Source organism: Phacochoerus africanus, chromosome 4 (genome assembly GCF_016906955.1).
Source record: "Phacochoerus africanus isolate WHEZ1 chromosome 4, ROS_Pafr_v1, whole genome shotgun sequence".
Lineage (NCBI taxonomy): Eukaryota > Metazoa > Chordata > Mammalia > Artiodactyla > Suidae > Phacochoerus > Phacochoerus africanus.
In genome coordinates, this window is record NC_062547.1 from 70,276,984 (window position 1) to 70,299,234 (window position 22,251).

At 55.9% G+C, this 22,251-nt stretch overlaps 2 protein-coding genes across 11 annotated transcripts in view; one reads left to right on the forward strand and one right to left on the reverse strand.

The window, feature by feature from the left end:
* Nucleotides 1–22,251, reverse strand: part of DOCK6 (dedicator of cytokinesis 6) — a 46,551-nt gene that overhangs the window by 15,112 nt on the left and 9,188 nt on the right. For 7 of the 10 annotated variants that reach the window (XR_007134464.1, XR_007134465.1, XM_047777113.1 and 4 more), the window contains exons 2-26: nt 21,626–21,713; nt 20,822–20,997; nt 20,204–20,272; nt 19,820–19,949; nt 18,416–18,628; nt 16,838–16,923; nt 15,481–15,547; nt 15,232–15,381; nt 14,089–14,169; nt 13,817–13,970; nt 13,509–13,636; nt 13,286–13,379; nt 12,727–12,889; nt 9,825–9,942; nt 9,684–9,754; nt 9,300–9,438; nt 9,100–9,201; nt 8,302–8,388; nt 7,654–7,885; nt 7,234–7,395; nt 5,953–6,116; nt 5,325–5,429; nt 3,065–3,157; nt 2,719–2,814; nt 1,703–1,843 (exon numbers count right to left, since the gene is read on the reverse strand). Coding sequence is in view for 8 of the 10 variants with exons in the window: in XM_047777113.1 (XP_047633069.1) it covers nt 1,703–1,843; nt 2,719–2,814; nt 3,065–3,157; nt 5,325–5,429; nt 5,953–6,116; nt 7,234–7,395; nt 7,654–7,885; nt 8,302–8,388; nt 9,100–9,201; nt 9,300–9,438; nt 9,684–9,754; nt 9,825–9,942; nt 12,727–12,889; nt 13,286–13,379; nt 13,509–13,636; nt 13,817–13,970; nt 14,089–14,169; nt 15,232–15,381; nt 15,481–15,547; nt 16,838–16,923; nt 18,416–18,628; nt 19,820–19,949; nt 20,204–20,272; nt 20,822–20,997; nt 21,626–21,713 (3,109 nt within the window). In the remaining 2 variants the exon portion in view is untranslated. The remainder of the gene's footprint in view (nt 1–1,702; nt 1,844–2,718; nt 2,815–3,064; nt 3,158–5,324; nt 5,430–5,952; nt 6,117–7,233; nt 7,396–7,653; nt 7,886–8,301; nt 8,389–9,099; nt 9,202–9,299; nt 9,439–9,683; nt 9,755–9,824; nt 9,943–12,726; nt 12,890–13,285; nt 13,380–13,508; nt 13,637–13,816; nt 13,971–14,088; nt 14,170–15,231; nt 15,382–15,480; nt 15,548–16,837; nt 16,924–18,415; nt 18,629–19,819; nt 19,950–20,203; nt 20,273–20,821; nt 20,998–21,625; nt 21,714–22,251) is intronic. The other 3 variants (XM_047777117.1, XM_047777115.1, XM_047777116.1) reach the window with 2 other exon arrangements.
* Nucleotides 11,005–12,637, forward strand: ANGPTL8 (angiopoietin like 8). Its single transcript, XM_047777120.1, has 4 exons — nt 11,005–11,315; nt 11,476–11,637; nt 12,173–12,282; nt 12,363–12,637. Exons 1-4 carry the CDS (start codon nt 11,019–11,021, stop codon nt 12,388–12,390), a joined length of 597 nt encoding a protein of 198 aa, XP_047633076.1. The 5' UTR covers nt 11,005–11,018; the 3' UTR covers nt 12,391–12,637.

The following is a 22,251-nucleotide window of genomic DNA, read 5'->3' on the forward strand; positions in this document are numbered from 1 at the left end:
TTTTTCTTTTTATGGTCGCACCTGCAGCATATGGAAATCTGACCAGGCTAGGGATCAAATCAGAGCTGCAGCTGAGGCCTACACCACAGCCACAGCCACACGGATCCAAGCCACATCTGTGACCTACACCGCAGCTTGCAGCAATGTCAGATCCTTAACCCACTGAATGAAGGCAGGGATCGAACCTGCATCCTCATGGAGACTATGTCAGGTTCTTAACCCACTGAGCTTCAACGGGAACTCTGAGAAAGGCATTCTCAAGAGCGAGAATAGTAAGTGCAAAGGCCCTGGAGCTGGAAGAGACTGGTGAGTGTGAGGAATAGCAAGGAGGCCACTATGGCCTCAAGGGCCAGCTGGTGCTTGCTGCCTTCCTGCTCTCCCTCTGTGGCCTCACAAGTTAGTCCTGATGGCTCTCAGTTCCCTGCAACTCATAGAAACAAAAGATAAAGTCCGCCTGAGCTCCAAGTCCACAGGGGGCAGAGATTTGTGCATGGAACCTGCTACAGCCGGTGCTCCATAAATGTCAACTGAAGGAGCGGAGCTGCTGTGGCTTCTCACCGATGCCCCCCACCCCCACCCCAATGGCTCTGACAAGGCTGCTTCTCAAGGGTGTTGCTCTTCCCCGCAGCCCTTTCTGAGGGAGCTTTCCAATTAATTTGGATCAGCCCCTGGGAACTCAGCCCTTGAGGAGGCTCTAGTGAAACAAGGTCGAGACCTTTGAGACCAGCACAGAGGTCATGGGGGATTGCACAAGGACCAGTCTGGGCTGGATTGGCATTTCAAAAATCTGGAAAATTCCCATCCATCCAGACGTCCCATTTCTTTTTAAAAATTAGACATTCTGGCCACAGCTAATGGGCACATATCCTTTCATCTGCCATAAGCCCCACTCTCCCAACTGAAGCTGGTGGTGAGGGTTTGAATCCCCATTCTGCCCCTTCCAAGTTATATGGTATCAGGTTGTTACTCAGTCATTCTCTGCCTCAGTTTCTCCATCAATAAAATGGAGATAACAAAAATGCTAACTTCATAGAACTGTTGGGAGAGTTAATGATGTGATCCATCTGAAGTATTTAAGCACACAGTAAGTACACAATAAATGCACAATTTTATTACTATTATCATTATTATTATTGTCTGCCTAGATCCTGAGAACAATGAAATTAGTGGCCCAGGGCCTGGATAACTGTCACTATCTCAACATCAATGTCCACTGTACTTACTGTGTACTGGTTCTGTGCTAAGGGCTAATGGGTCTGCCCTGTCACCTCCCTGCCCTCACCAACTCTCATTCTCTCCTTTATTCACTCCACCCAGCAGTTCATCCCCTCACTTCTCCTCTAACAGAGGCATGGTCCTGCCTTAAGGCCTTTGTATGTGCTATTTCCTCTGCTTGGAACACTTTTCCCAGACATCACACATACTGCCCCCTCATCGCCTTCAAGTCTCCCTCAAAAATTCAGCTTCATGAGGCAAGGATTTGGGTCTGTTTTGTACAAGGCTATGTCTCTAGTTCCTAGCACAAGGCTGTGCACATGGTAGGTGCTTGTTTTGAGTGAACACACTGATCTAGCAAATGGGATTTATGGTCTTGTAGGCAGCAGGCTCTGGGCAGGATTGGCACCCCATCTGGTTGGCTCTATGACTCTCTTCGGCCCACCCACTCCGCTCTCCCCTACCACTGAGGCCCCTCATCCCTCACCTTGTGGATGCGGGTGATGACCTCCAGGCCTACAGAGCCCACCAGAGCTGCGATGTCATCCAGGAAGCGCCCAGGGAAGCGAAGCTTGCGGGGTGTGTCCAGTCTCTGGCCCAGAAGCAGGTGCAACGCCATGCTTTTCACCTGGGGGCGGGGCAAGAGGACAGGGGAAGACTCTCCAGGGGCTGTGGTGGAGGTGGCTTGCCGGAAGGGGGCAGAGATTGGAGGGCCGTGATTGCCAGCTTGCCTTAGGCTAAAGGTGAGCATAAGTCCAGGATGTGGTTTGCTCCCTGTAGTTATTTATGGGATGGGGGTGGGGCCTGATCACTGTGGGCGGGACTCTGCTGGTCAGGGGCAGGGTTTGAGATGGCCATGGGCGGGGCCTGGATGGATCCTCAGGCAGAGGAGAGGGAGACTGAGAGAATATGGGAGGAGCTTAGAGCAGGTCAGAGGGCAAAACCCAGCAGTAAGAATGAGGGTGGGTCTTGAAGGCCCACCAGCTTGAGGCTGGGGCAGTTGTTCAAGGTACCTCTTTTTTTTCAGGCTGTGAATGTAGCATGTGGAAATTCCCAGACCAGGGATAGAACCAGCACCACAGCGGTGACCCGAGGCACTGAAGTGACAAGGTGGGATCCCTAACCTGCTGTGCCACAGGAGAGCTCCCTCAAGGCATCTCTTGAAGAGTCTGGGGGGATATCTCAATTCTGATCCCAAGTTTCCATCTCTATCTTGGGGGCAGCCAGGGGTGGGGGGTGGGGCTCACCTTGCTAATAAGTGGTCTCTCAATGGTCTCTCCAGATAGTCTCATAGGGAAGATGGGGGGGAATCCTCACTGTGAGGGGATTTCAGGTAAGTCTGAGGGTGAGATTCCTTTAGGCACCTCTTCTCTCTCTCTACGTGGGGGTCTCTTAGGGCCATTTCTCAGGGGTCTTGACTGCAATCTCAGGAAGCTTCTCTTCCCAAGGAGACAGTCTCCCCTGGAAGCCCCTTGCTCTCGGGTGGGGAGGAGGGCATCTTACCATGAGCTGGAAGAAGAACCAGGCATGCTGCAGGACGGCCTCGCGCACGGCACTGCCACTGACCACCCACTGCAGGGCCAGCTCCTCATGAAGCAGCTGGGGGCAGGGGCAGAAGTCACAGACAGCAGAGGAACCCACCCTGGGCCCCCATCTGGAGGGTGTGACAGGGGACGATGCAGCTGGAGGGCTTGGGGTTAAAGCAGCCATGCAGGAGGAGAGGGACCAGAGGGAGGTGATGTGCCCTTCCCCCCAGCTCTCCAGGCCCTGCTGGGGACCAGGGCGTTCTGGACCCCTCTGCTAGGGGCTGGGCCCAAAATAGAGCCACCCACTCCAGGCCTCCCACTACCTTCTGCACAGTGGGTCTTGGCTGGGTGGCTGGTGGGGCCGAGCAGGAGCCCTCGAGGTAGGAAGAGGTTCGGCTAGAGCTGCGGTCGATGGCCTATGATGGGATGGCGAGGGGATGGGATGGCAAGGGGGGTTAGGGTGGGTGTGGGCAGGACAGATGGGGAAGAGAGATGATCGGCATGGACGGAGGAGAGATGTGTCCGTGTGGATGGACAGCAGAGGTGTACATGGAGAGAGCCGAGTTAACAAAGATAGAAACATGTGGGTGCAGATGGAAAAGGTAAGGATGTAACGGAAGAGATGAAGACAAGCAAAGCATCGTAAGGAAGCAGGGCAAATGGAAGGCAGAGGTGAGCACGGATGGAACAGGAGGACCCAGCGGACAAAGGGATGGGGAGTGTAGGTGGGGAGGGTGAAGTCAGTGTAGATGGCCAGACAGTGAAGAACGTGGGCAGAGGAGGTGAGCGCATGTGTGGATGAGGGCGGAGGGCATTGAGTCCATGAGTTCAAGGATGGACAGAGGAGGCAGGGGGCACCAAGGTAGAGGAGGCAGAGTGTAGACATGGGAGCAGAGTATAGACAAAAGGGATTAAAGGGAGGATGGAGGAGGAGAAAGAAGAAAAAGAAAGATGAGGACAGAGGAGGTGAGATGGTGATGAGAGGCAGCGGGAGCAGCTGACAGCCCCAGGTTCCAGGCCTGGCCCCGCTCCAGCCTTGCCAGCCTCAGTGACCCCATCTGTGAAATGGGCCATGGGGCACTCAAGCTCCACTCTCCCCACCTCCTTTGCTGCTCAGGAGGTGAAGATGCTCACAGGGAGGTAGAGGAGACCTAATGATGGAGCTGGCCCAGACATGAGACCTGCCTAGGCCCCTGCCTTGGCCCTCAGGGGACGGGTGACGGGGGGCCAGCTCCCACAGTCCCAGCCACACACCCTGGGCTCCTCAGCCCTAGTCAGATGGGCCATCCCTTGCAAAGGCCAGCCTCACTGCCACCTCCTGCCTGGAAGGCCTTGCCCTCCTATCACCCTGTCACCTCCTGTGTGCTCTTCCAGGCCCAGCTGACACCTCAGAGAACTGAGGGCATTATGGGGGAGACCTGTTCAAAGGTGTGTGGACAACAACAACAACAACAACAAAAAAGACAAAAGACAAAAAAAAAAAAGGTGTGTGGAGACTAGCAGGGCCCAAAAACCCAGGCTCCTAGCAATCCTGGGAGAAGACTGCCCAAAAGCTCCCCTGCTCATGCTGCAAAGAGTCCCCTGGCTGCCATGCTGCGCAGGTTGCCTAGGTGACAAGCACAGAGCTGGAACTGGGCCTGGGGCCAAGCGTGTAGAGAATCCAGCTCTTGGTTCCTAGGGGCCTCTTAGCTTGGTCCTAACCTTTGCACATGCCTTCCTTCCACCCGGAACACCCACCCTTTCCTGGCTGGCTCCACCTCACTCTTCCCAGGAAAAATGTCACCTCCAGGAGGGAGGCCGGTGGCCTCATTTCTATTCATTTCTTTCAGGCATTTTCACACTCTGCTCTTATACATTCATGCATTTATTTGATAGGTTTCTATCTCCCTGATGAGGCAGCAGCTCAAAGGCAGGGATGGGCTGAGAATCTTTCTCCCCAACAAAATCCCACCTGCTATGCCCTAACTCCCTCTCAGGCTCAAGACTGCTGCACTGAACGCTGTACTTCGATTCTTTATTGCATCTGAAAATGCAGGGTCTGGGGCACAGAAAGAGCGCATAACAGAGCCAGGACTTGAACCTGGATCTGATGGTAAAGCCCTTCCCCACACCAGGTCCCTGGGAAGGGGCCAAGCAAAGGGAACTTCTCACAGGGGTCCGTCTGCCTGAAACGGGGTTAGGGAGCCCAGAGGTTTGGTTCCATCCCCTCGGTGTCATTCAGGTAACTGCAACGAGGGAACAGTTGAGTCTCCTGAACAGAGTGGATTAAAGGAAAAGAAACAGGCCATGCAGGGGCAGTGAGGTTAGAGTGGCTGGATGTGCATATCATTTGCATGCTATTTGCATACCACCCAGTCCCTTCTGTCTCTGCCTGAGGCTGTGGTCTGTGTGGCTGCAAAAGGCTGGTTAAGATGACTCTGTATTACCTACAGTACCTACTCCACAGCTCCAAACAAAGGCAGGAGGGGGTCCACTGCCTCCTCCTGGCAGCCCTCCTAGGTTAGTTGGCCGCAGCCAGAAAGGTGGGAGGTGCTCATGCTGAGGTGGGGGTGACACACATGCAGGGGCTGGTAGGGAGGGCACCTGTCTGGGGTCGGCCCCACAGTAAGGGGGTGCCCGTCGCAGCACAGCCTTGCTGCCTCCTGGAGCATAAGCAGAATTCACCCAGGAGTGTGAGCGGTCGATACCCTGGAGATACATGGAAAAGTGGTAGCATCCACGGGCAGAGGGTGGGGAAACCAGCATGGAACACCAAGCGTACTCACTGCCCAGGACCACAGGTATGCCCACATGGGCACCCACGCACAACCCTGGTATATGTGTGAGCACAAAAGCACACAGGATGCACATGGGTATGGTTCTGCACACGTCTGTGCCTGGAGTGTATGCGTGTATGTGCCCTGTGAACGTACAGGCTTGGGGTACACATGGAAATGCACCGCTGCACTATGTCCACACTGCTCATTTTTTGCTCATTTTTCAAGCTCCAGCCACCCGTCGTTGGGTCAGCCTCAGGGTGTGGAGCCCAGTACAGGTCTCAGTCCCAGCTCCCGATCAGTGACAGCCACAGCCCAGCCCTGGTGTCCAAGGTCGAGCCTTCCTCCATGCTGCTGGCTGTCATTTCTATCCTCTGTCAACACTGAGATTCTTCACCTGCCCACCCGGCAGCCGTGGCCACTGCGGCGGAATGAGAGCAGGGCCCCAGCCTTACCTTGGTGGCCAGGATGCGGGAGACCTCATCGTCCACAGAGCCAAGGGCCACAGCCAGGTCGGGGTTGCTGCTGCTGATGCTTTTCGAGCGGGCCAGGTAGAGGCTTGCGGGGCGGCCAGGGGCACGGGCCAGCGTGGCAGGCTGCACTGTCACTGGAGGGGCCCCTGAGAATGGAAGGAATAGGCTCAGCCCCCTGCTCACCTACCCTGAAGACTCCCCTCCCTTCCCAGTCAGCTGCCCTTGGTGGAGTCACTTTCTTTGTCTGAAACTCTACGTTTTTCACCCATAAAATGGGTGTGATAATTGGCTGCTGCCTCACAGCAATTTGGGGGAGAATGAAAAACACTGAGAACAGTACTTGGCGCACTGTAAATGTCCAGAGGCATTGGTGGTTACTAAATTAAATTATTTCGCAAATGAAAAAAGACCCAACTTTACTGAGTGCTCACTGTGCCAAGCATTTTGCATGGATTACTATGCCATTTACTATTATTAGTACTCCTGAAGAGGGGGCACTTTTTTTTGTTTTTTTTAGGGCCATACCCATGGCACACGGAGGTTCCCAGGCCAGGGGTCGAATCGGAGCTACAGCCACCGGCCTACACCACAGCCCCAGCGATGCCAGATCTGCGACCTACACCACAGCTCACCACAACGCCAGATCCTTAGCCCACTGAGTGAGGCCAGGGATGGAACCCACAACCTCATGGTTCCTAGTCGGATTCGTTTCTGCTGAGCCACAACAGGAACTCTGAGGGGCGCTATTATTATCGTTGCTTTGCAAATGGGAAAACAGGCTCAGAGAGGTGAAGTCATTTGCTCAGGGTCACAGAGCTTATAGGCAGAATTGAGATACAAACCCAGGCAGTATGTCTGAGTCTTTGCTTTCTTCAAGTGAGAGTCCTTGCCTGCTTCAAGCTTGAATCCCTGCTTGCTGACTGGCTGAATCACTCGCATTGTTTTACAAGTAGGAAAACAGGCCCAGAGATGTGAAGTCACTTGCCCAGGGTCACAGAGCTTGTGGGCAGAGCTAAGATTCAAACCCAGGTAGTTCTGCTTGAGTCCTTACTTCAAGCGTGGATCTCTGATTGCTGACTAGCTAAGTCACTTGCCAGTCAGGTTTATAGTGATGGGGCAAAAAGTTACCTTTCTCTCCTGTAAGTTGTCCCAACCAATCAAGGCCAGTGCGGCCTCAGGACCTTTGTGCATGCCCTTCCCTTTTCTTGGGATACTCTTCTCCCACGAATTTCCTGGGCCCCTGCATCTCCCACCAACATTCACCTCCCATGAGGCTGGGCTCTGTGCCAGGCAGTCGGAAGGCGTAATAGACATAGGCAGCCAGCAGTGGGCAGTGACCACGGGCATCCTGGGCAGCCTCCAGGCTCCGGTGAACGAGGCTGACCACATGGGCCATTGCTTCAAAGGCTCCACGACCCAGATTCACTGCAGGACAGAGCAGAAGTCAAGTTTCAGGTCCCAGGACCTCCTACTTCCCCTGGAGAAGAGACTTCAGGGTCCCAGGGGGTCAGGTGGCCATCAAAAGGTCACAGGGGACAAGCTTTTGGCTTGGGGGTTGGGGCCATATTTCAGATAGGAAAACTGAGGCCAGAGAAAACTAGGCTATAGGAGGTCACCCAGGACCAGTGGACTGAGCCCATTTTTCAGATGGGGAAAGGGAGTTCTAAGGCTGTGCTCACTCACCGATCTGGCCACCGATGACAGGGGGTCGCACAACCAGACGCACGAGCTTGTCCAGCACATGGTGGGAGAAGGCGACAAGGGGCTCGGGGCTGGCAAGGCGCAAGGCTGCCAGGCTGGCCCGCAGCTCCTGCTCCACTGTGCCTTCGCTCAGCACGGCATCCTTGAGCCGGAATGGAAAGGCCCCCTCCTCCAAGACATGCACCAGGGTGAAGAATTTATCCAGGTGGGAGTCCTGGTGGGGGACCAGGGGTGATCGGGAAAGGGCCAGGGTCCCCAGTCCAGGAAGGGCTCAGGAAATCAAGGCAGGGGTGCTGAGTGGGCTGAATCATCAAGGCTGGGGACAATGAACGGACAATAACTGAGGAAAGGGATAAGACAGTAGCTCAAGAAAGGAAAGAGACGGGGAGTGACCACAAAAATAGCAAGGGACAAATGCGGGGTCGGGGTGAGACCATGCAAAGGCCAAAGCTCCAGCTGGGAGGGCCATTGGCACACGGCTGCCCACCCCTGAGTCAGCAGCTTCTGCAGGAGTCTGACCCAGCTGACCGAAGTCACATCCGTGGCCTGAAGCCAGGCCTCCCTGGTCAGCGGAAACTGTTGCCCAACCCCAGGGCCGGACTCGTGGGTTCTGGTCCCACCCCCCACTACCTGAGGGTGCACAGAGGACACAGCTGTGAGCTCCACGCTGAACACGCCCTTGTGGCCATCCACCCAGCGCATGCCCGGCAGCGCCACCTGCGGGAGGGACACTTCAGGTGGGCACTGGCCGGCCCTCCCCCGCCGCTTAGGCCATCAGCCTCAGCCATTGCGACACAGTGGCCAGAGCATGGCCCTGCCTTGGGGAGCAGCTGGACACCCTGCCCCCAGCCTGGCCCAGCCCAGAAATGGGGGCGGATGGGATGGAGCACGACGGGGGTCCACTGGACAGGCCAGAAGCCTGGGATGCTCGCAGGAGAACAAACTGAGGGTGAAGGTTACTGCAGGGAATGAATGAGAAACAGCATAAAGGGAGGACTCCAGGCCCCTGGGTGCTAGTGAAAGGCTCAAGGGTATGTGGGAGGGTGACAGAGATTCATGTGGGGGAGGGAGGGACAAGGGACAGCAATCAGAGCATCAGGCAGGGCTGCAAATGGGGGACTGCAGGGGAAAGGCAGCGGAATCTTAGTGGGGACGGTGAATGCAGAGGTGCGAGTGTGGGGGGGGGAATGTTAATGAGACGTGGGTAGCTGAGGACAGGGAGGGACATACACAAGGGGGCGCAGGACACACAGGATTAATAACAGGGCAGGGGGTGGCGTGCTGAGGTAGGCAGGGACCCCAGAGGCCCTTATAGTGCACAACAAGGATCCCAGGGGTGTTGATGAGAAGGAAAGCAGGACATGAATGGGGTTGTGGGAAAGGTAATAGGAGATAGGGTGCTGTTGGCAGGGGGTCCAGGGCACGTACGTCCGGTGTGAGCACGGAGTAGCTGGGCGGAGGCTGGTCCACGGACACAGGGAGGCAGAAGGGACCGGTCCTCAGGCAGCCGTGCTGCAGCAGCGGGATCCACTGGGGAGAGAGGCTGGGGATCAGGTATGGGGCCGGACAGGGGCCAGGAGCGCTGGGCGTTGGGGGGTGGGCTGGTAGGGGGCGGAGGGGGGGCTCACAGTAAAGCCCACAGGAGTCTCCAGGGCCGTGCCTGGCCGGGGCTGGCAGCTGACGTGGTAGAAGGTGAAGAGCAGGTGGTGGTTCTCTGTCACGCAGGCCGGAAGCCGCAGCTTGAACTCCTCGTAGAACTCAGGGGATCTGGCAGAGCAGAGCTGGGGGTTCTTCTGGGGGCCAGGCTCCCCCTAAGCCCCACCTCATGCCTGTCCCACCCACCTCTGCCACACATTCCCCCAGTGCTGCCAAGCCCTACTGTCCCTGCTCTCTGCCTTGGGGTCCCCCACAAGCACTCATGAAGTCTGCCTGCCCTGCCCCTCTTCCTGCCTCGCCGTGTCCTCATCAGTGCCCCATTCGCAACCCCCTCCCGACCCCACCCCCCAACATACTTGTTATGGTAGACCACGGGGGTGAAGGCCTCGCGGGTGAATTCACTGCAGCTGGATTTGCCAAAGATGACCTGGTAGAGCAGGGGTGTGAGGGGCTGGCTGGGGACACCCTGTCCCCCCACCCCTGGGCCAGCCACTGACCGGCAGGGCCTGGCTGGGGTCCTCGCCTGCCATGTACTGCACTCGCACGGTGAGGTTTCGCACGGAGCCCTGGCGACTGCTGAAGTTGAGGCTGTGCGGGTACACGTACAGCAGGTTCCTGAGGGGGAAGGGGCATGTTAGAGGGACAGAGAAGGGCTGAGCCACTGGAACAAGGTGGGGGGGGCTGCTGGAACAACCGAGAGCTGGGGAGGGGGCAGGAGATGTGAGTGGCAGAGAGTGGGGGACAGAAGGGTGCTCAGGACCAGGCTCTGAGGTGGCCCAGGCAGCCAGTGTCAGGTGCGAGCCCTGCCCACGCTGACCTGCCCATCACCCAGCTCAGGAGCCTGACCCCCCTCCCCCCAGGAGAGGCCACAAGAGCTGTACAGCCTGTCTCTCAAGTGGGGAAACAGGCGAGGGTCAGAATTCTGCCTTCCTCCCGCAGGGATAACTCTCTGCAGGCCCCAACCTGCCCCTGGGCCTCAGTTTCCCTATGAAACTGTTTACCACGTGATGGTAAACAACAGTTATGTCTGTAACTGCACCAAACACTAAGGCAGCACCTACTGTCTGTTGTGCTTTCAACATAAAACAATTCATTTATTTTTCACAAGCAGCCTGGGAGGCAGGAATCACATCACCCCCATCACACAGGCAGGGAAACAGACACTTGCCCACAGTCATCCGGGCAAAAAAATGGTGGTGAGCATTGATCCAGGGGATGTAGAGGTCCTGGAGCCAGGCTGGGTGGCCTTGGGAGAGTCCTACCACCTGTACCTGCTCCCCTAGCTCTTGACCTGACCAACAAAGACCTCAGCATCGCAGACTCATAGGAAGGTTATGAGACCAGCTACTGTAATGGCAGCTGGAAAGCCTCACTGTTATCACTGCTATTGTTGCCATGCCTATCCACAGAAAGGGAAACTGAGGCCTGGAGGCTTCGGGTCCACCAGCAGGGCCTGGGCCTGTCCTCTCCCAGTGCCCCCAGACCAAGCCTGGCCCAGAGCCTCAGCCAGCATGATCCTGGCATGGCCCGGCTGGACATTCACCTGATGCAACTATCGCGCCATCGCCGGGGCCTTGCACAACATGGGGCAGCCGGCTGGCCGGTTAACGATTGACCGGAGGTTAAAGGGGGTGTTAAGACATAAAAGGCAGTAGCAGTGGTGCTGTGGCCACAACCCCAGACCCCCAGCCATGTCCATGCTCGTGCTGTGCCTGCTGTGCACCCTGACAATGGTGGCCCAGCCTGCCCCGGTGGCTCCCGTGAGCAGCTCAGAGCCGGCACAGCATGAGGAGCTGACTCTGCTCTTCCATGGGGCCCTGCAGCTGAGCCAGGCTCTCAATGGTGTATACAGGGCCACGGAGTCACAGCTGACAGAGGCTGGGCACAGCCTGGACCTCTATGGCCAAGCACTGGGGCTCCTTGGGCAGAAGGTCAGCCAGGGCCAGGATGCAGCCCAGGAGCTACGTGTAAGCCTACTGGAGATGCAGGTAGGCACTGTAGTTGGGGTGTTGTGGGGTGGGTAAGAGTCCACCACGGTGGGGTTATGCCCAGAGTGACCCTCTGTTGGGGTTTCCCCAAGACTTCCAGTGTTAAAACCAGGCCAGTCCCAGGAGGTCATCCTACTAACATCCACTATCTATTGATCAGATGGAAGAGGATGCTCTCAAGCTGCAGGCAAAGGCCACAGCCCAGGCGTTGGGTGAGGTGGCCCAGGGACAGCAGGTACTAAGGGAGAGAATGAAGCAGCTAGAAGTCCAGCTGAGGAGCGCTTGGCTAGGCCATGCCCACCCAGAATTTGAGGCCTTAAAGGTAAGGTGTTCCCAGCCCTGGGGGAGTTGAGACCCTAACTCACAACCAGACCTCGTTTCTGAAGCTTGTGTCCCAGAGACCCCCCAGATCAGCCTTCTAGCACCATGGCCTCTACTCTGTGTGACCCTGAGCAAAACTCACGTCCCTCCCCAGGCCTCAGTTTCCCTATTTGCAAATAAAGGCAAGAACTAATGTCTCAGAGCAGAGCCAGGGACTCAGTGCAGATAAAATCCTCAGCATGGGGTAGGGCACATGGTTGTTAACTCGATAAATGCAAACTATTAGAGCATTTCTTGAGCATTCATTAAGTACCCAGCACTGTTTTACGCCCTCTGATAATCCACAGCACGCTCGTAATAGCTCCCCAAAGGGAGTCCTACTCCAGCCCCATTTTATAGATGGGGAAATTGAGACCAGAGAATGGCAGTGACTTGCCGGGTCACACAGATGCAATGGGGAGCAGGGGGAACTGGGCAGGGCTGAGGTATAGGAGGTGAGGCAGCCCCCGGCTGAGGTTTCCATCCTGATCCCACAGGCCCATGCTAACAAGCAGAGCCACATCGTGTGGGCCCTCACGGGCCACGTGCAGCGACAGCGACAGGAGATGGTGGCACAGCAAGAGCGGCTGAAACAGATTCAAGAGAGGTGAGCCTGGCGGGGGTTTGGTGTGCGGGACAGCTGGATGGGGACCCCTTTGCCTTGGCTGAGCCTCGCCTCCCTCCCAGACTCCACACGGCAGCACTCCCGGCCTGAGCCTGCTTGGGCAGAACCGAGGACCAGTCACGCACCAAGGGATGCTGCCACGCTCCACGTGACCCCTGCCCAGGGAGCTGCCTGTTGGCTGGGATCGGCCAGGGCACTGGGACCCGCTTCCAGCCATGGAGTAGAGACGGAAGCAGATGGGGATGCAGGCAGAGGACATGGCCCCGTCGAGCAGGGGTGAAGGAAGGACACATGCCCTTCATGCCTACACACCCCCCATTAAAGCAGAACAGTGGCATCTGACCCTGGTGTCTGTGTGTTGGGGAAAGGGGACCTCACTCTGCATGATGCCTCCATTTAAGTGCCCAGCTGGCCCAAAGGCTGTACCTGTAGCTGGTATGGGGGGCGTAGACTTCACGGGCTGGAAACTCCAGGATCTCCTTGGTGGGCCGGCCCCTGGGGTCTGGATAGGGCTTGACATGAAGCAGCTCCGGGGAGAGGCAGAAGTGAGGGTTCTCAGGGGCCGGGGAGATGTCGATCTTGAGCTGGGCTGGGGAGGGGGTAGCCAGTTTGCAGGTGTCTAGGAGCCTCGGGCCCAGCCCCCTTCCCTCTGGGCTTCAGGTGGGGGTTCTAGAGATTCTCCCACAAATGCCCTCTGGGGGCTCCAACCTTCAGGTGCTAAGGCCAGAAGTCGTCCTCAGCTCCTATCTCTTGTCACCATATTTGATCAGCTCTGCCCACCACTTTCCCATTTAACCCAGTATCTGTTTTCTTTATTCTGTTTCTCATCCCTGGCCCCCATTAGAAGGCTGAGGTTGAAACAGGGGCTTTTTCTATCATGGTCACCATTGGGTCCCCAGGGCCTGGCAGAGCAAGGTTCTCAATGTGGGTTTGTTGAGTGACTACATATGAGTGACACATCGTGTCTAAGGGGGGCACCACGCACCGGTCACAGGCCGCAGCCGCCGCAGCAGGGATGTTGGGCGCCGCATGTCAGCCAGAAACTTGAAAAGGTCTTCATCACTGAGCCGCTCCGCCTCCTGTAGGGATCCGTCCCAGTGAACCAGGGCTGAGGGGATTGGGGTGGCTGGGGCCCGTGTGCTCAAGGCGGGCAATACAGGGTGTCCCTGGGCACCCCTCCCTCAGCCCCCGCCCCACAGCCATGACACCTGCTTAAAGAAATTGGTGACAGTTAGCGTGGCTGGGCGGAAGCCAGAGAAGCTGCAAGTGTCGTCCCCGCTACTTGTCCGGTCCTGAGGCCCCCGACGGCGGCGATCAGTCCAGGCGGGTCGGCGCTCTAGAGGAGACAGTGACAGTGACAAAGGGTGACAGAATGAGAGAGAAAGAGAGGGCGCAGAAACGCGTGCGAGAGGCGCACAGGGAGACCAGAGGACCCAGGCCAGGTAGAGTCCGGCCAGCAGAGGGCGCCTCTCCCCCCCGTAGCTCCGCCCCTGGCCTGTTGGCCCCGCCTCCTCACCGCCCTCCGAGTCCGAGTCACGGTCAGATTGGCCCGCACTGCTCACGATGTTAGCAAGGTGCACTGCTGTCCAGGCGAAGGGCATGCGGTAGCGGCCGAGGCGGGTGCAGAACTGTTCAGCCGCCAGGCGCAGCTTCTCCAATTTCTCTTTGTTCTGCGGGGAGACACGCCCCCCACAACACCCCGCAAGCTCAGTGCCCCAGGCCTGCTGAATCCAGGATCTGTCCTTCCTAGGGACCCCTTCACCACCCGGCCCAGCTCCCCATGCTTACCTTGGCAGTGTCTGCCTCCTTCATCACCATGTAGGGTTCACAGCACTCGCTGATATCCCCCTGCTGCAGCACCTTCTCCAGCTGAGAGGCAAGCAGGCCCAGTGAGGCACTGCCAGGACCCCAAGCTCCCCACTCCACCCCCAACCTCCCAGATCCTCAATGCCTCAAATATATTCCATCCAGCTAGAGCTCTGGCTCCAACACCACCCATGGCTCCCACTCAGTCCCCAGGATTGAAGGCTAGCTGTCAGTCTGCTCAACTGACTGCCACCTCCCTACCTTTTAAACTAGGCTCCAAACCCAGACTCCATTTTTCCCCCACAATTAAATTTTTCTTTGTTAGTATAAACAGAGGCCACCGCAAGCATGGCTGTGGGCCTGGACACCTGTCCTGATTGCTCAGAGCCAAGCATATTCCTTACCCATTCTGTGCCTCAGTTTTCCCATCTGTAAAATGGGCCCCCTGGCAACCCCCTTGGGGCTGCTGTGAGGACCAAAGGCCCAAATCCTTCTGAAGCCTGACTGAACTGGGAACAGTGCCTGCCTGAAGGTGTTCAATTAATGTCATTTGTGTAACCTCATTGAACGTTTTGCAAAAGGAAATTTCAGCTCACTCCTGGAAACCTAAAGTCCCCAGTGAATGTGCAAACTAGGTCTTTCCTCCCCTAGTAAACTGAAAAACTCTCAACAAAAAACAAAAACAAAAACTGGAGTTTTCATTGTGGTACAATGGAATTGGCCGAGTTTTGGGAGTGCTGGGACGCAGGTTCAATCCCTGGTCCGGCAGAGTGGGTTAAGGATCAGGTGTTGCTGCAGCTGTGGCTTAAGTCGCGACTACAGATTGCATCTGATCCCTTGCCTGGGAACTCCATATGCCTCAGGCTGGCCAAACCCCCCCCCCCCAAAAATAAGAAAACCATTTTAAATGGCCACCCACATGTGCTGGGATGCCATCTGTCCCCTGGCTGTCCCCTGGCTGCCAACTCATGGGTGTTGGCTTGGCAATGACCTCTCCACAGAAGTCCTTGCTGACTTCTCCCCACCTGGCTTGGGTCATAAGCTTCCTCCAGCCTTGCCCACAGCACTAGGGATCACAACTGTGCTTTTCACCATTATCATCCCCTTGCTGGCCCCAGTAGGTACCTTGATGACCAGGAAGATGTCGGGCGAGGGGTAGGTCACAGAGAAGATGGCAGAGCGGGCCAAGGTGGAAATGGCAGGGTGGGTGCCATGGGCCCGCAGCAGCCCCTTCATGGACTCTGAGTTCAGGTCGAAGTAGAAGTTCTCTGAGATCTGGGGGCACAAGAGGCAGTTGGGCCACTTCTTCCAGGAAGCCCACTGCCCTGCAGTGAGTAGAAGTGGTGGGAGGAAGGGAAAGAAAAGAGCTCCTACCTTCTTTTTTTCCCGAACATCATACAGGGCTAAGATGCCAAAGATGGGCTCGATTTCGATCTCGAACCTGCAGTGAATGGGGGCTTTCTGGCACAGGCTAACCTTGACCCTCCCACCTCCATACCCCCGACTCCCTCTTGAGGTCCAGCCCACTGAGTCATGCAGAAGCATTTAAGGGCTTGCAGGCCCGTCCCATTTTGCAAAAGGGGAAACTGAGGCACCAAGAGATTTTTTTTTTTTTTCACCCACTTCTTTCATGAGTAAGTAACTCACACAGAGCCCCCCTGGCCAAAACCACAGGCCATGTTCAGTTGGCACGGAGGCAGCTTTTGGTACATTAATCTTTCTCCCGCCCCATCCTGAAATCCTCAATTCCTAGGCCTCCCTGCCTCCCCTCTCTGGAGTGTCCTCTATGGCCTTGGTCATCCTGGACTGGGTCTCCTCTTTGCTCACCTGATCGGCTCCCATAACTGCCTCCCTGTCTCACTCTGCCCTGCTGGTCTCCACTCACCAGCCACAGGCCTTCCAAGGAAATACCTTAAAACTTAAAATTGAGGCTCACCACAGTCCTGTGTGCTCTAGCCCCGCCCACCTCTTGGCCTCATTTTCCCTCTTTCCAGGCATCTCCTGGCCTTTGTGGGTGCGGTGTCCCCCACCTAGGGAGACCTGTGTGGTCATCCCACAGTTACAGAGCCTGCATACAGTAGACGCTCAATGAGTGTTTGTCGAACGACTGGATGAGTCCACAGAGCTGGTTGCCAGCCCATGTGCTTGAGGCAGGCAGCCTCAGGCCAGACGAGGCCTCCCTTTCCTGCTCCCCATCCAGGCAGGAACTCAGGATGCGGAGAGGCAGGGCTGGGCTCAGGTCCAAGGCCACATCCTGTTCAGCTCCATTCCCACGCACTCTGCCTGCTCCCAGGGGCTGATGTGGAGGGGGGCCTAGAGAAGCTGGAAGCCAGGTCCCGGGTCACCAGCGCCCCTTTCAGCAGCTGACTGGATGAGGGCTAGACTCTGGTTTCACAAGCCACTGTGATCTTGGGCACAATGACTTCACCACCCCAGTGCTTCAGTTTCCCACCTGCACCCAGATCACAATGTAGTGGCGAAGATCAGAGTTAATACACAGGGAGGGCTAAGAACTGAGCCCGGCACACAACTGGAGCTTAGGTCTGGCAGTTTTGAATACTGAAAAAGGAAGTCTTATTTTCCAGCCTGGAAGTCCATGGGTGTCCTCATGCGTCTCAGGGCTACACACGGTAATGGCAGGGCTCACATAGTGACAGACATGCCTGTGCTGCCCTGTAATCCACATGGTCCCCTTGCATGTCTGGAGGGAGGGGCCTGTCAGCACACTCACTTAAGCGACAGACACTTGACCAGGATCCGTTGTCCGAAGTGTTCTCGGGGTGGCTCCGGGCGGCTGCAGCGTTCCACAGCCTCGTCCTGCCAAGAGCCAAAGAGGCAGCTGGGACACATCCTTAAGAAGGGCTTGGAATGTGTGACTAGAGACCAGCTCTACCCAAGGCCTAACTAAACTTCCTCAGCACCCTGCCTCTGGGCCTTTGCACATGCCTTCTGCTTCCCTTCTCCCCACTTCCTCCTTGCCTCGCCGATACCTGCTCCTCATCAGGCCACAGCTTAGCCGGCACTTCCTCCCGGAAGCCTTCTCTCAACCTGAGGCATCTGATGCCCCAGATGCTTACCAGGCCCTGCTGAAATGGGCCACATGGTCGGGACACTGAGGGTCGTGTGAGGGACAATTACATGCCTCTCATCATGGCACTACCTCTGTTTGGGTTGTGATTTCCTGGTAGGGAGGTCTCTTCTCCACTAGACTGTGAACTTGGAAGGCAGGGACTGGGTCTGTCTTACTCATGGCTGTATCCCCAGTACCTTCTATATAACAGGCACTCAAATCTCTTCATCGGATAAATATAGAGTTAATAAATACAGTACGTACCTACTAAAAAGTGGTTAAATAAACACAGTCATATACAGAAAGTATAATTAATGCTGACTGGACATATATTGGGAAATATACTAGGCACCCAATAAGTACTAGTTGTATAAATTAGGGGTATACAGCAAACACTCAATAAATGGCTGAATTAAAACATTAATTCACTAGGTGACTATATATACTAGGTGCCTAATAACAGTCAATTGGATAAATATAAGTACACATGGTAGGTGCTCAATAAATACTAGTTACTCGAATGCTGTTTGATGAGGAGACATACAATAAATACTGGTTGAGTAAACATAGCAGTATATAGTAGGGGCCCATTAAATGCTGAGTGGATAAATATAGCAGTATATATAAAATAAATAAAAATCACTGAATAAAAATATAGAGTATGCAGTAGGTACCCAATACACTGGGTAGATAAATATAGGCTTATACAGTAGGTGCTCAATAAATACTGATTGATTAAATACTATTTGATTAAAGAGAGGACTATATAGTAGGTATATAATAAGTACTGGTTGAGTAAATATAGCAGGACATAATAGGTGCCCAATAAATTCTGGTTGAAGAAATACAGGGGTCTACAGTAGCCCTCCAATAAAAGCCACTGAATAAGGAGCTCCCATTGTGGCTCAGCAGGTCAAGAACCCGACTAGTATCCATGAGGATGCAGGTTTGATCCCTAGACTCGCTCAGTGGGTTAAGGATCCAGCGTTGCCATGAGCTGTGGTGTAGGTCACAGACTCGGCTCAGATCTGGAGTTGCTGGATGACCCCTAGACTGGGTACCTCCACATGCTCTAGGTGTGGCCCTAAAAAGACCCCCCCCAAAAAAAACCACACCGAATTAAGGTGCAGGGTATATAGTAGGCACCTAGGAAATGTTAGTGGGATCATATACAGGGATACATATCAGTTGGACATGCACAGGCTGCAGGCCTGAACAGGCAGGCAGGCAGGCACCCACCTCATCAGGTGCTGGGTAGAGGGTGAGCAGGGCGCGGGGCCGGTGCTGCCGTCGCAGAGCCTCATTGCGCCGGTCCACGTCCTCTGGGGCCGCACGCTCCAGCAGTGAGGGCAGCAAGGAGTCGGCCGCCAAGTTCCTCAGGTCGAAGATGCCAGAGGCGCCACTGCTCCGTGGGGTGTCATCTGGGGAGCCTGAGGAGTGCCGGGGGTCATCCTGCCAGGGGAGCATGGGCAAGCACTGAGCACCAGCTGAATACCCCTCTATCCTACTCAGGTGAGGCTGTCCTGGTGTCCATTCTCCAGATGGGTAAGCTGAGGACCAGGGGCTGGTGTCACCACTCCGAGGGTCACCTGAGGGCTTTGCTGACCCTCTTTCTAGAACCTTCTGTTTGAGGGAACCCTCTCCTTTACTATTGTTGGGGGAGGCTACTTCTCAGTCTCAGTGTCACATACCCTTGCCTAGCCAATCAGAACACAGCACCTGCCAGCCCCAGAGATTGGCTCTAAGGTCAGGATATGCCTGGACTGGGCCAATGAGAACCTTCCCTGGGACTTTGCCAGGGGAGAGAGAGTTCTTTTCACTGAGGCTATCCCTGGTCCAGGACCCTGCCTGACCTCCCAGACTCAGCTATGGTCAGAGCCAGACTACCCTGGATCAAATCCCAGCTCAGCTCTGTGACCCTGAGTCTCTGAACCCAACTCTAAGGGCCTCAGTTTCCCCATCCACATAGTAACATCCCCATACAAATAGTAACAATGGAAACAATAAACAATAAATCTTGGAGTTCCTGTTGTGGCTCAGTGGAAACAAATCCGACTAGTAAGTATCCATGAGTACGCAAGTTTAATCCCCGGCTTCACTCAGTGGCTTAAGGATCCAGCGTTGCCACAAGCTATGGTGTAGGTCGCAGATGGGGCTTGGATCCGGTATTGCTATGGCTGTGATGTAGGCCGGCCGTTGCAGCTCCAATTTGACCCCTAGCCTGGGAACTTCCAATGGTGCCATAAAGAAAAAAATAAAAAAATAAATTTAAAAATCTTGAGATGATTATTACTGGTAAAAGCACGCATTCAATAAATGTTGGTTGACAAATTATAGGCTCACGACTCAGCAGGCCAGTGAAGTCCCTCTACTAAGCTTGCTGTGCCTCAGTTTCTTTATTTGCAAAATGGGTATAACCTTGCCTCCAAGAATGAAAGATGAAGACAAGTTTAGTATACAGTAAGCACTTAATAAATGCTTATTATTATTTCCTCTACTTTTTCACTTACAGGGCTGATACATTTCCTTTGGGGTTCAAGGCTGTTTGGGTCATTTCCCATTGCATATGACTGAGAGCTAGGGCTGTAGCCCCCCCCACCACACACACACCCCTAGAGTGACCCCTGCCTACGGCTCCCTCACCGAGTCTTCCGGGCCGGACCTCTCATCCCCAGAAGCATCCTGCTCGAAGACCTGCCGGGTAAGGCCCTTCTGCCGCTCTCTCTGCGTCTCTGCAGTGATGGGGCTGTACACTGCACTCAGGTGCTGGTACCTAGGAGGAGGCAGGGCTGGATGGGGAGCAGCGATGAGGGCTCCCCAGTGCTCCCCGATGTGCTGACACACTACAAGGCCCACGTGATGCCTGCAAGGCCACCCACCCTCTCTGTGCTCCACCTGAAGTCCAGCTGCCCTTGCAGGGATGGTGGGCAGATAAACAGGGGGACCGGCAGCTGAAAAGGGGATCCCCCCAGTTCAGACCTGGCCTCTCAGCTGTCTACCCTGAGCTGTCCCCCAAGCCAGACCCACCTCCTGTGGGTGATGATCCAGTCCTCGGTGTACATCTCCACCGCGGCCCTCACTTGGGCATCCAGCTTTCTGCACAAAATACAATCAGAGTAGGAGTTCCCGTTGTGGCTCAGTGGTTAATGAATCCAACTAGGAACCATGAGGTTGCGGGGTTGATCCCTGGCCTTGCTCAGTGGGTTAAGGATCCGGTGATGCCGTGAGCTGTGGTGTAGGTCTCAGACGTGGCTCGGATCCCGCGTTGCTGTGGCTCTGGAGTAGGCTGGTGGCCACAGCTCCGATTGGACCCCTAGCCTGGGAACCTCCATATGCTGCGGGAGCGGCCCAAGAAATGGCAAAAAGACAGAAAAAAAAGACCAAAAAAAATACAATCAGTGTAAACACAGGCAGGGCCCACTGTTAATCTTTCCAGTGGCCTCATGAGATGAGGCCTGTCCTTCAGTTTGTTTCAGGGATGTAGAGATGGAGGCTCAGAGAGGGAAGGGGTCTTGTCCAAGGTCACACAGCCGAGTGAGGCATTGAACTTGGGGCTGTTGGGAGCTTGGTGAGAAAGGAGGTATTGATGGAGGGTACAGGGGCAGAGGGGAGTTACAGACAGGGAGGGTGTGGGGCTGAACCCACCCATCCTCGGGGATCCCAGGCTCCGTGGTGCGGCATTCCCGAGGCTGCAGCAGCAGCTCCAGGTCATCCACTGGAAACTCGACCAGGTCCCGGAGTGGCCCGGGCTCTGCATCTGGGGGCCGGCTCAGGAGCACATCCTCAAAGTCTAGGGGCTCGACGACTTCAGTCAGTGGGACCTGGGTCAGAGCAAAGTGGCTGTGACTCCTGCCCTTGGGGTTGGGTGAGTGTGGGCTTGGGCTGGCCTTGGACAAACCAGAGGGTGGTGGGAGCCATGGAGGGTGCTGGAGCTGTGGAGGGGGCCCTGGAAGATCTCAGCCGCTCCACCCCACCCCCCCACTTGGCCCACCCTGAGCCTTGTTCCAGGCAGGAAATCACACCCTGTGCCTGGAGGGGCAGGAAACTAATGGTGGAAGGAAAGGCATGTTGACTGCAGCAAAGAGACAATTCCTAAGGCTCTGGGGCAAGAGAGCTCCACCTCTTTCCCTGCTGCAGCCAGAAGCACCTCCCATCTCTCAGAACTCCCTCCCTACCATTCCCATCTGGGTGGTCCAGGCACCAGGAGGTACAGGCGACAGCAGACTGGAACTTCTCCTCCCTGACCACCCACAGGAATGCTCCCCTCCCAACCCCCCCAAAGGAAGCAGCTGGAGAGAGGGGAACCAGCCTCCCCACTCACACTCACTGGGAACAGGACTGGGGATGGTGCTGGGCCCAGACAGGCACCTCCTCCCCTGCCACAGCTGGGACCCTCCCAGCCTCAATTTCCCCCAAACCAGGGGTGGGGGGTACCTCCCAAACTCTTACCCCCAGGGAGCTGCTGCAGCGCCTGCTGGAGTGGGGAGAGCCGCTTCGTTCCCGGGACACCTGCTTCCGCACCTCGGCAGCCACGGTCCTGTGGGGACACGAAGGAGGCCATCAGAGGCAGGAAAACTTGGGCAGCAGAGCCCTGGGAACCATGGCTTGGGGGCTAACAAATTCTTTCTATGAGAGGAAAATCCAGGCCGGGGAAAGAAAAAAATCAGGCCCTGGGCCAAGAGAACCCAGGCTTCGGGATCCACAGATTTCAGGGTGTGGGCTCCAAGTCTGCAACAGACACACTGCCCCCTGCCCCAGCCCTTCCCGGTCCCCACTTCCCTCCTCAAGCACAGATGGGGGAGCTGCTGCTGGGTGGGACCTGAGGATCATTGATCCCCCCTCTTCCTTCTTCCCCTCGGCTCCAGGGACCTGAATCCCATCCCACCAGGACTGGCTTCCAGGTCAAGGGGGGGGGGGTCCGCTGGTCCTTGATGTCCACTTCTTCATCTGGGGGACCTCTGCCTCCCCTGGCCCCTGTGCCCTGCTCCCCATTCAGAATGCGAGCCCTGTTCTACCCCTGCTGGACAAGTCGCTCCTGCCTCTGAGCCTCAGTTTACCCATCTGTAGCTGCCCTG

Coding starts and splice junctions, on each gene's coding strand:
- ANGPTL8 (XM_047777120.1), top strand. CDS start 11,019: ATGTCCATGCTCGTGCTGTGCCTGCTGTGCACCCTGACAATGGTGGCC. Junction 11,638..12,172: donor CAGAATTTGAGGCCTTAAAG/GTAAGGTGTTCC, acceptor CTGATCCCACAG/GCCCATGCTAACAAGCAGAG. Junction 12,283..12,362: donor CTGAAACAGATTCAAGAGAG/GTGAGCCTGGCG, acceptor CCTCCCTCCCAG/ACTCCACACGGCAGCACTCC.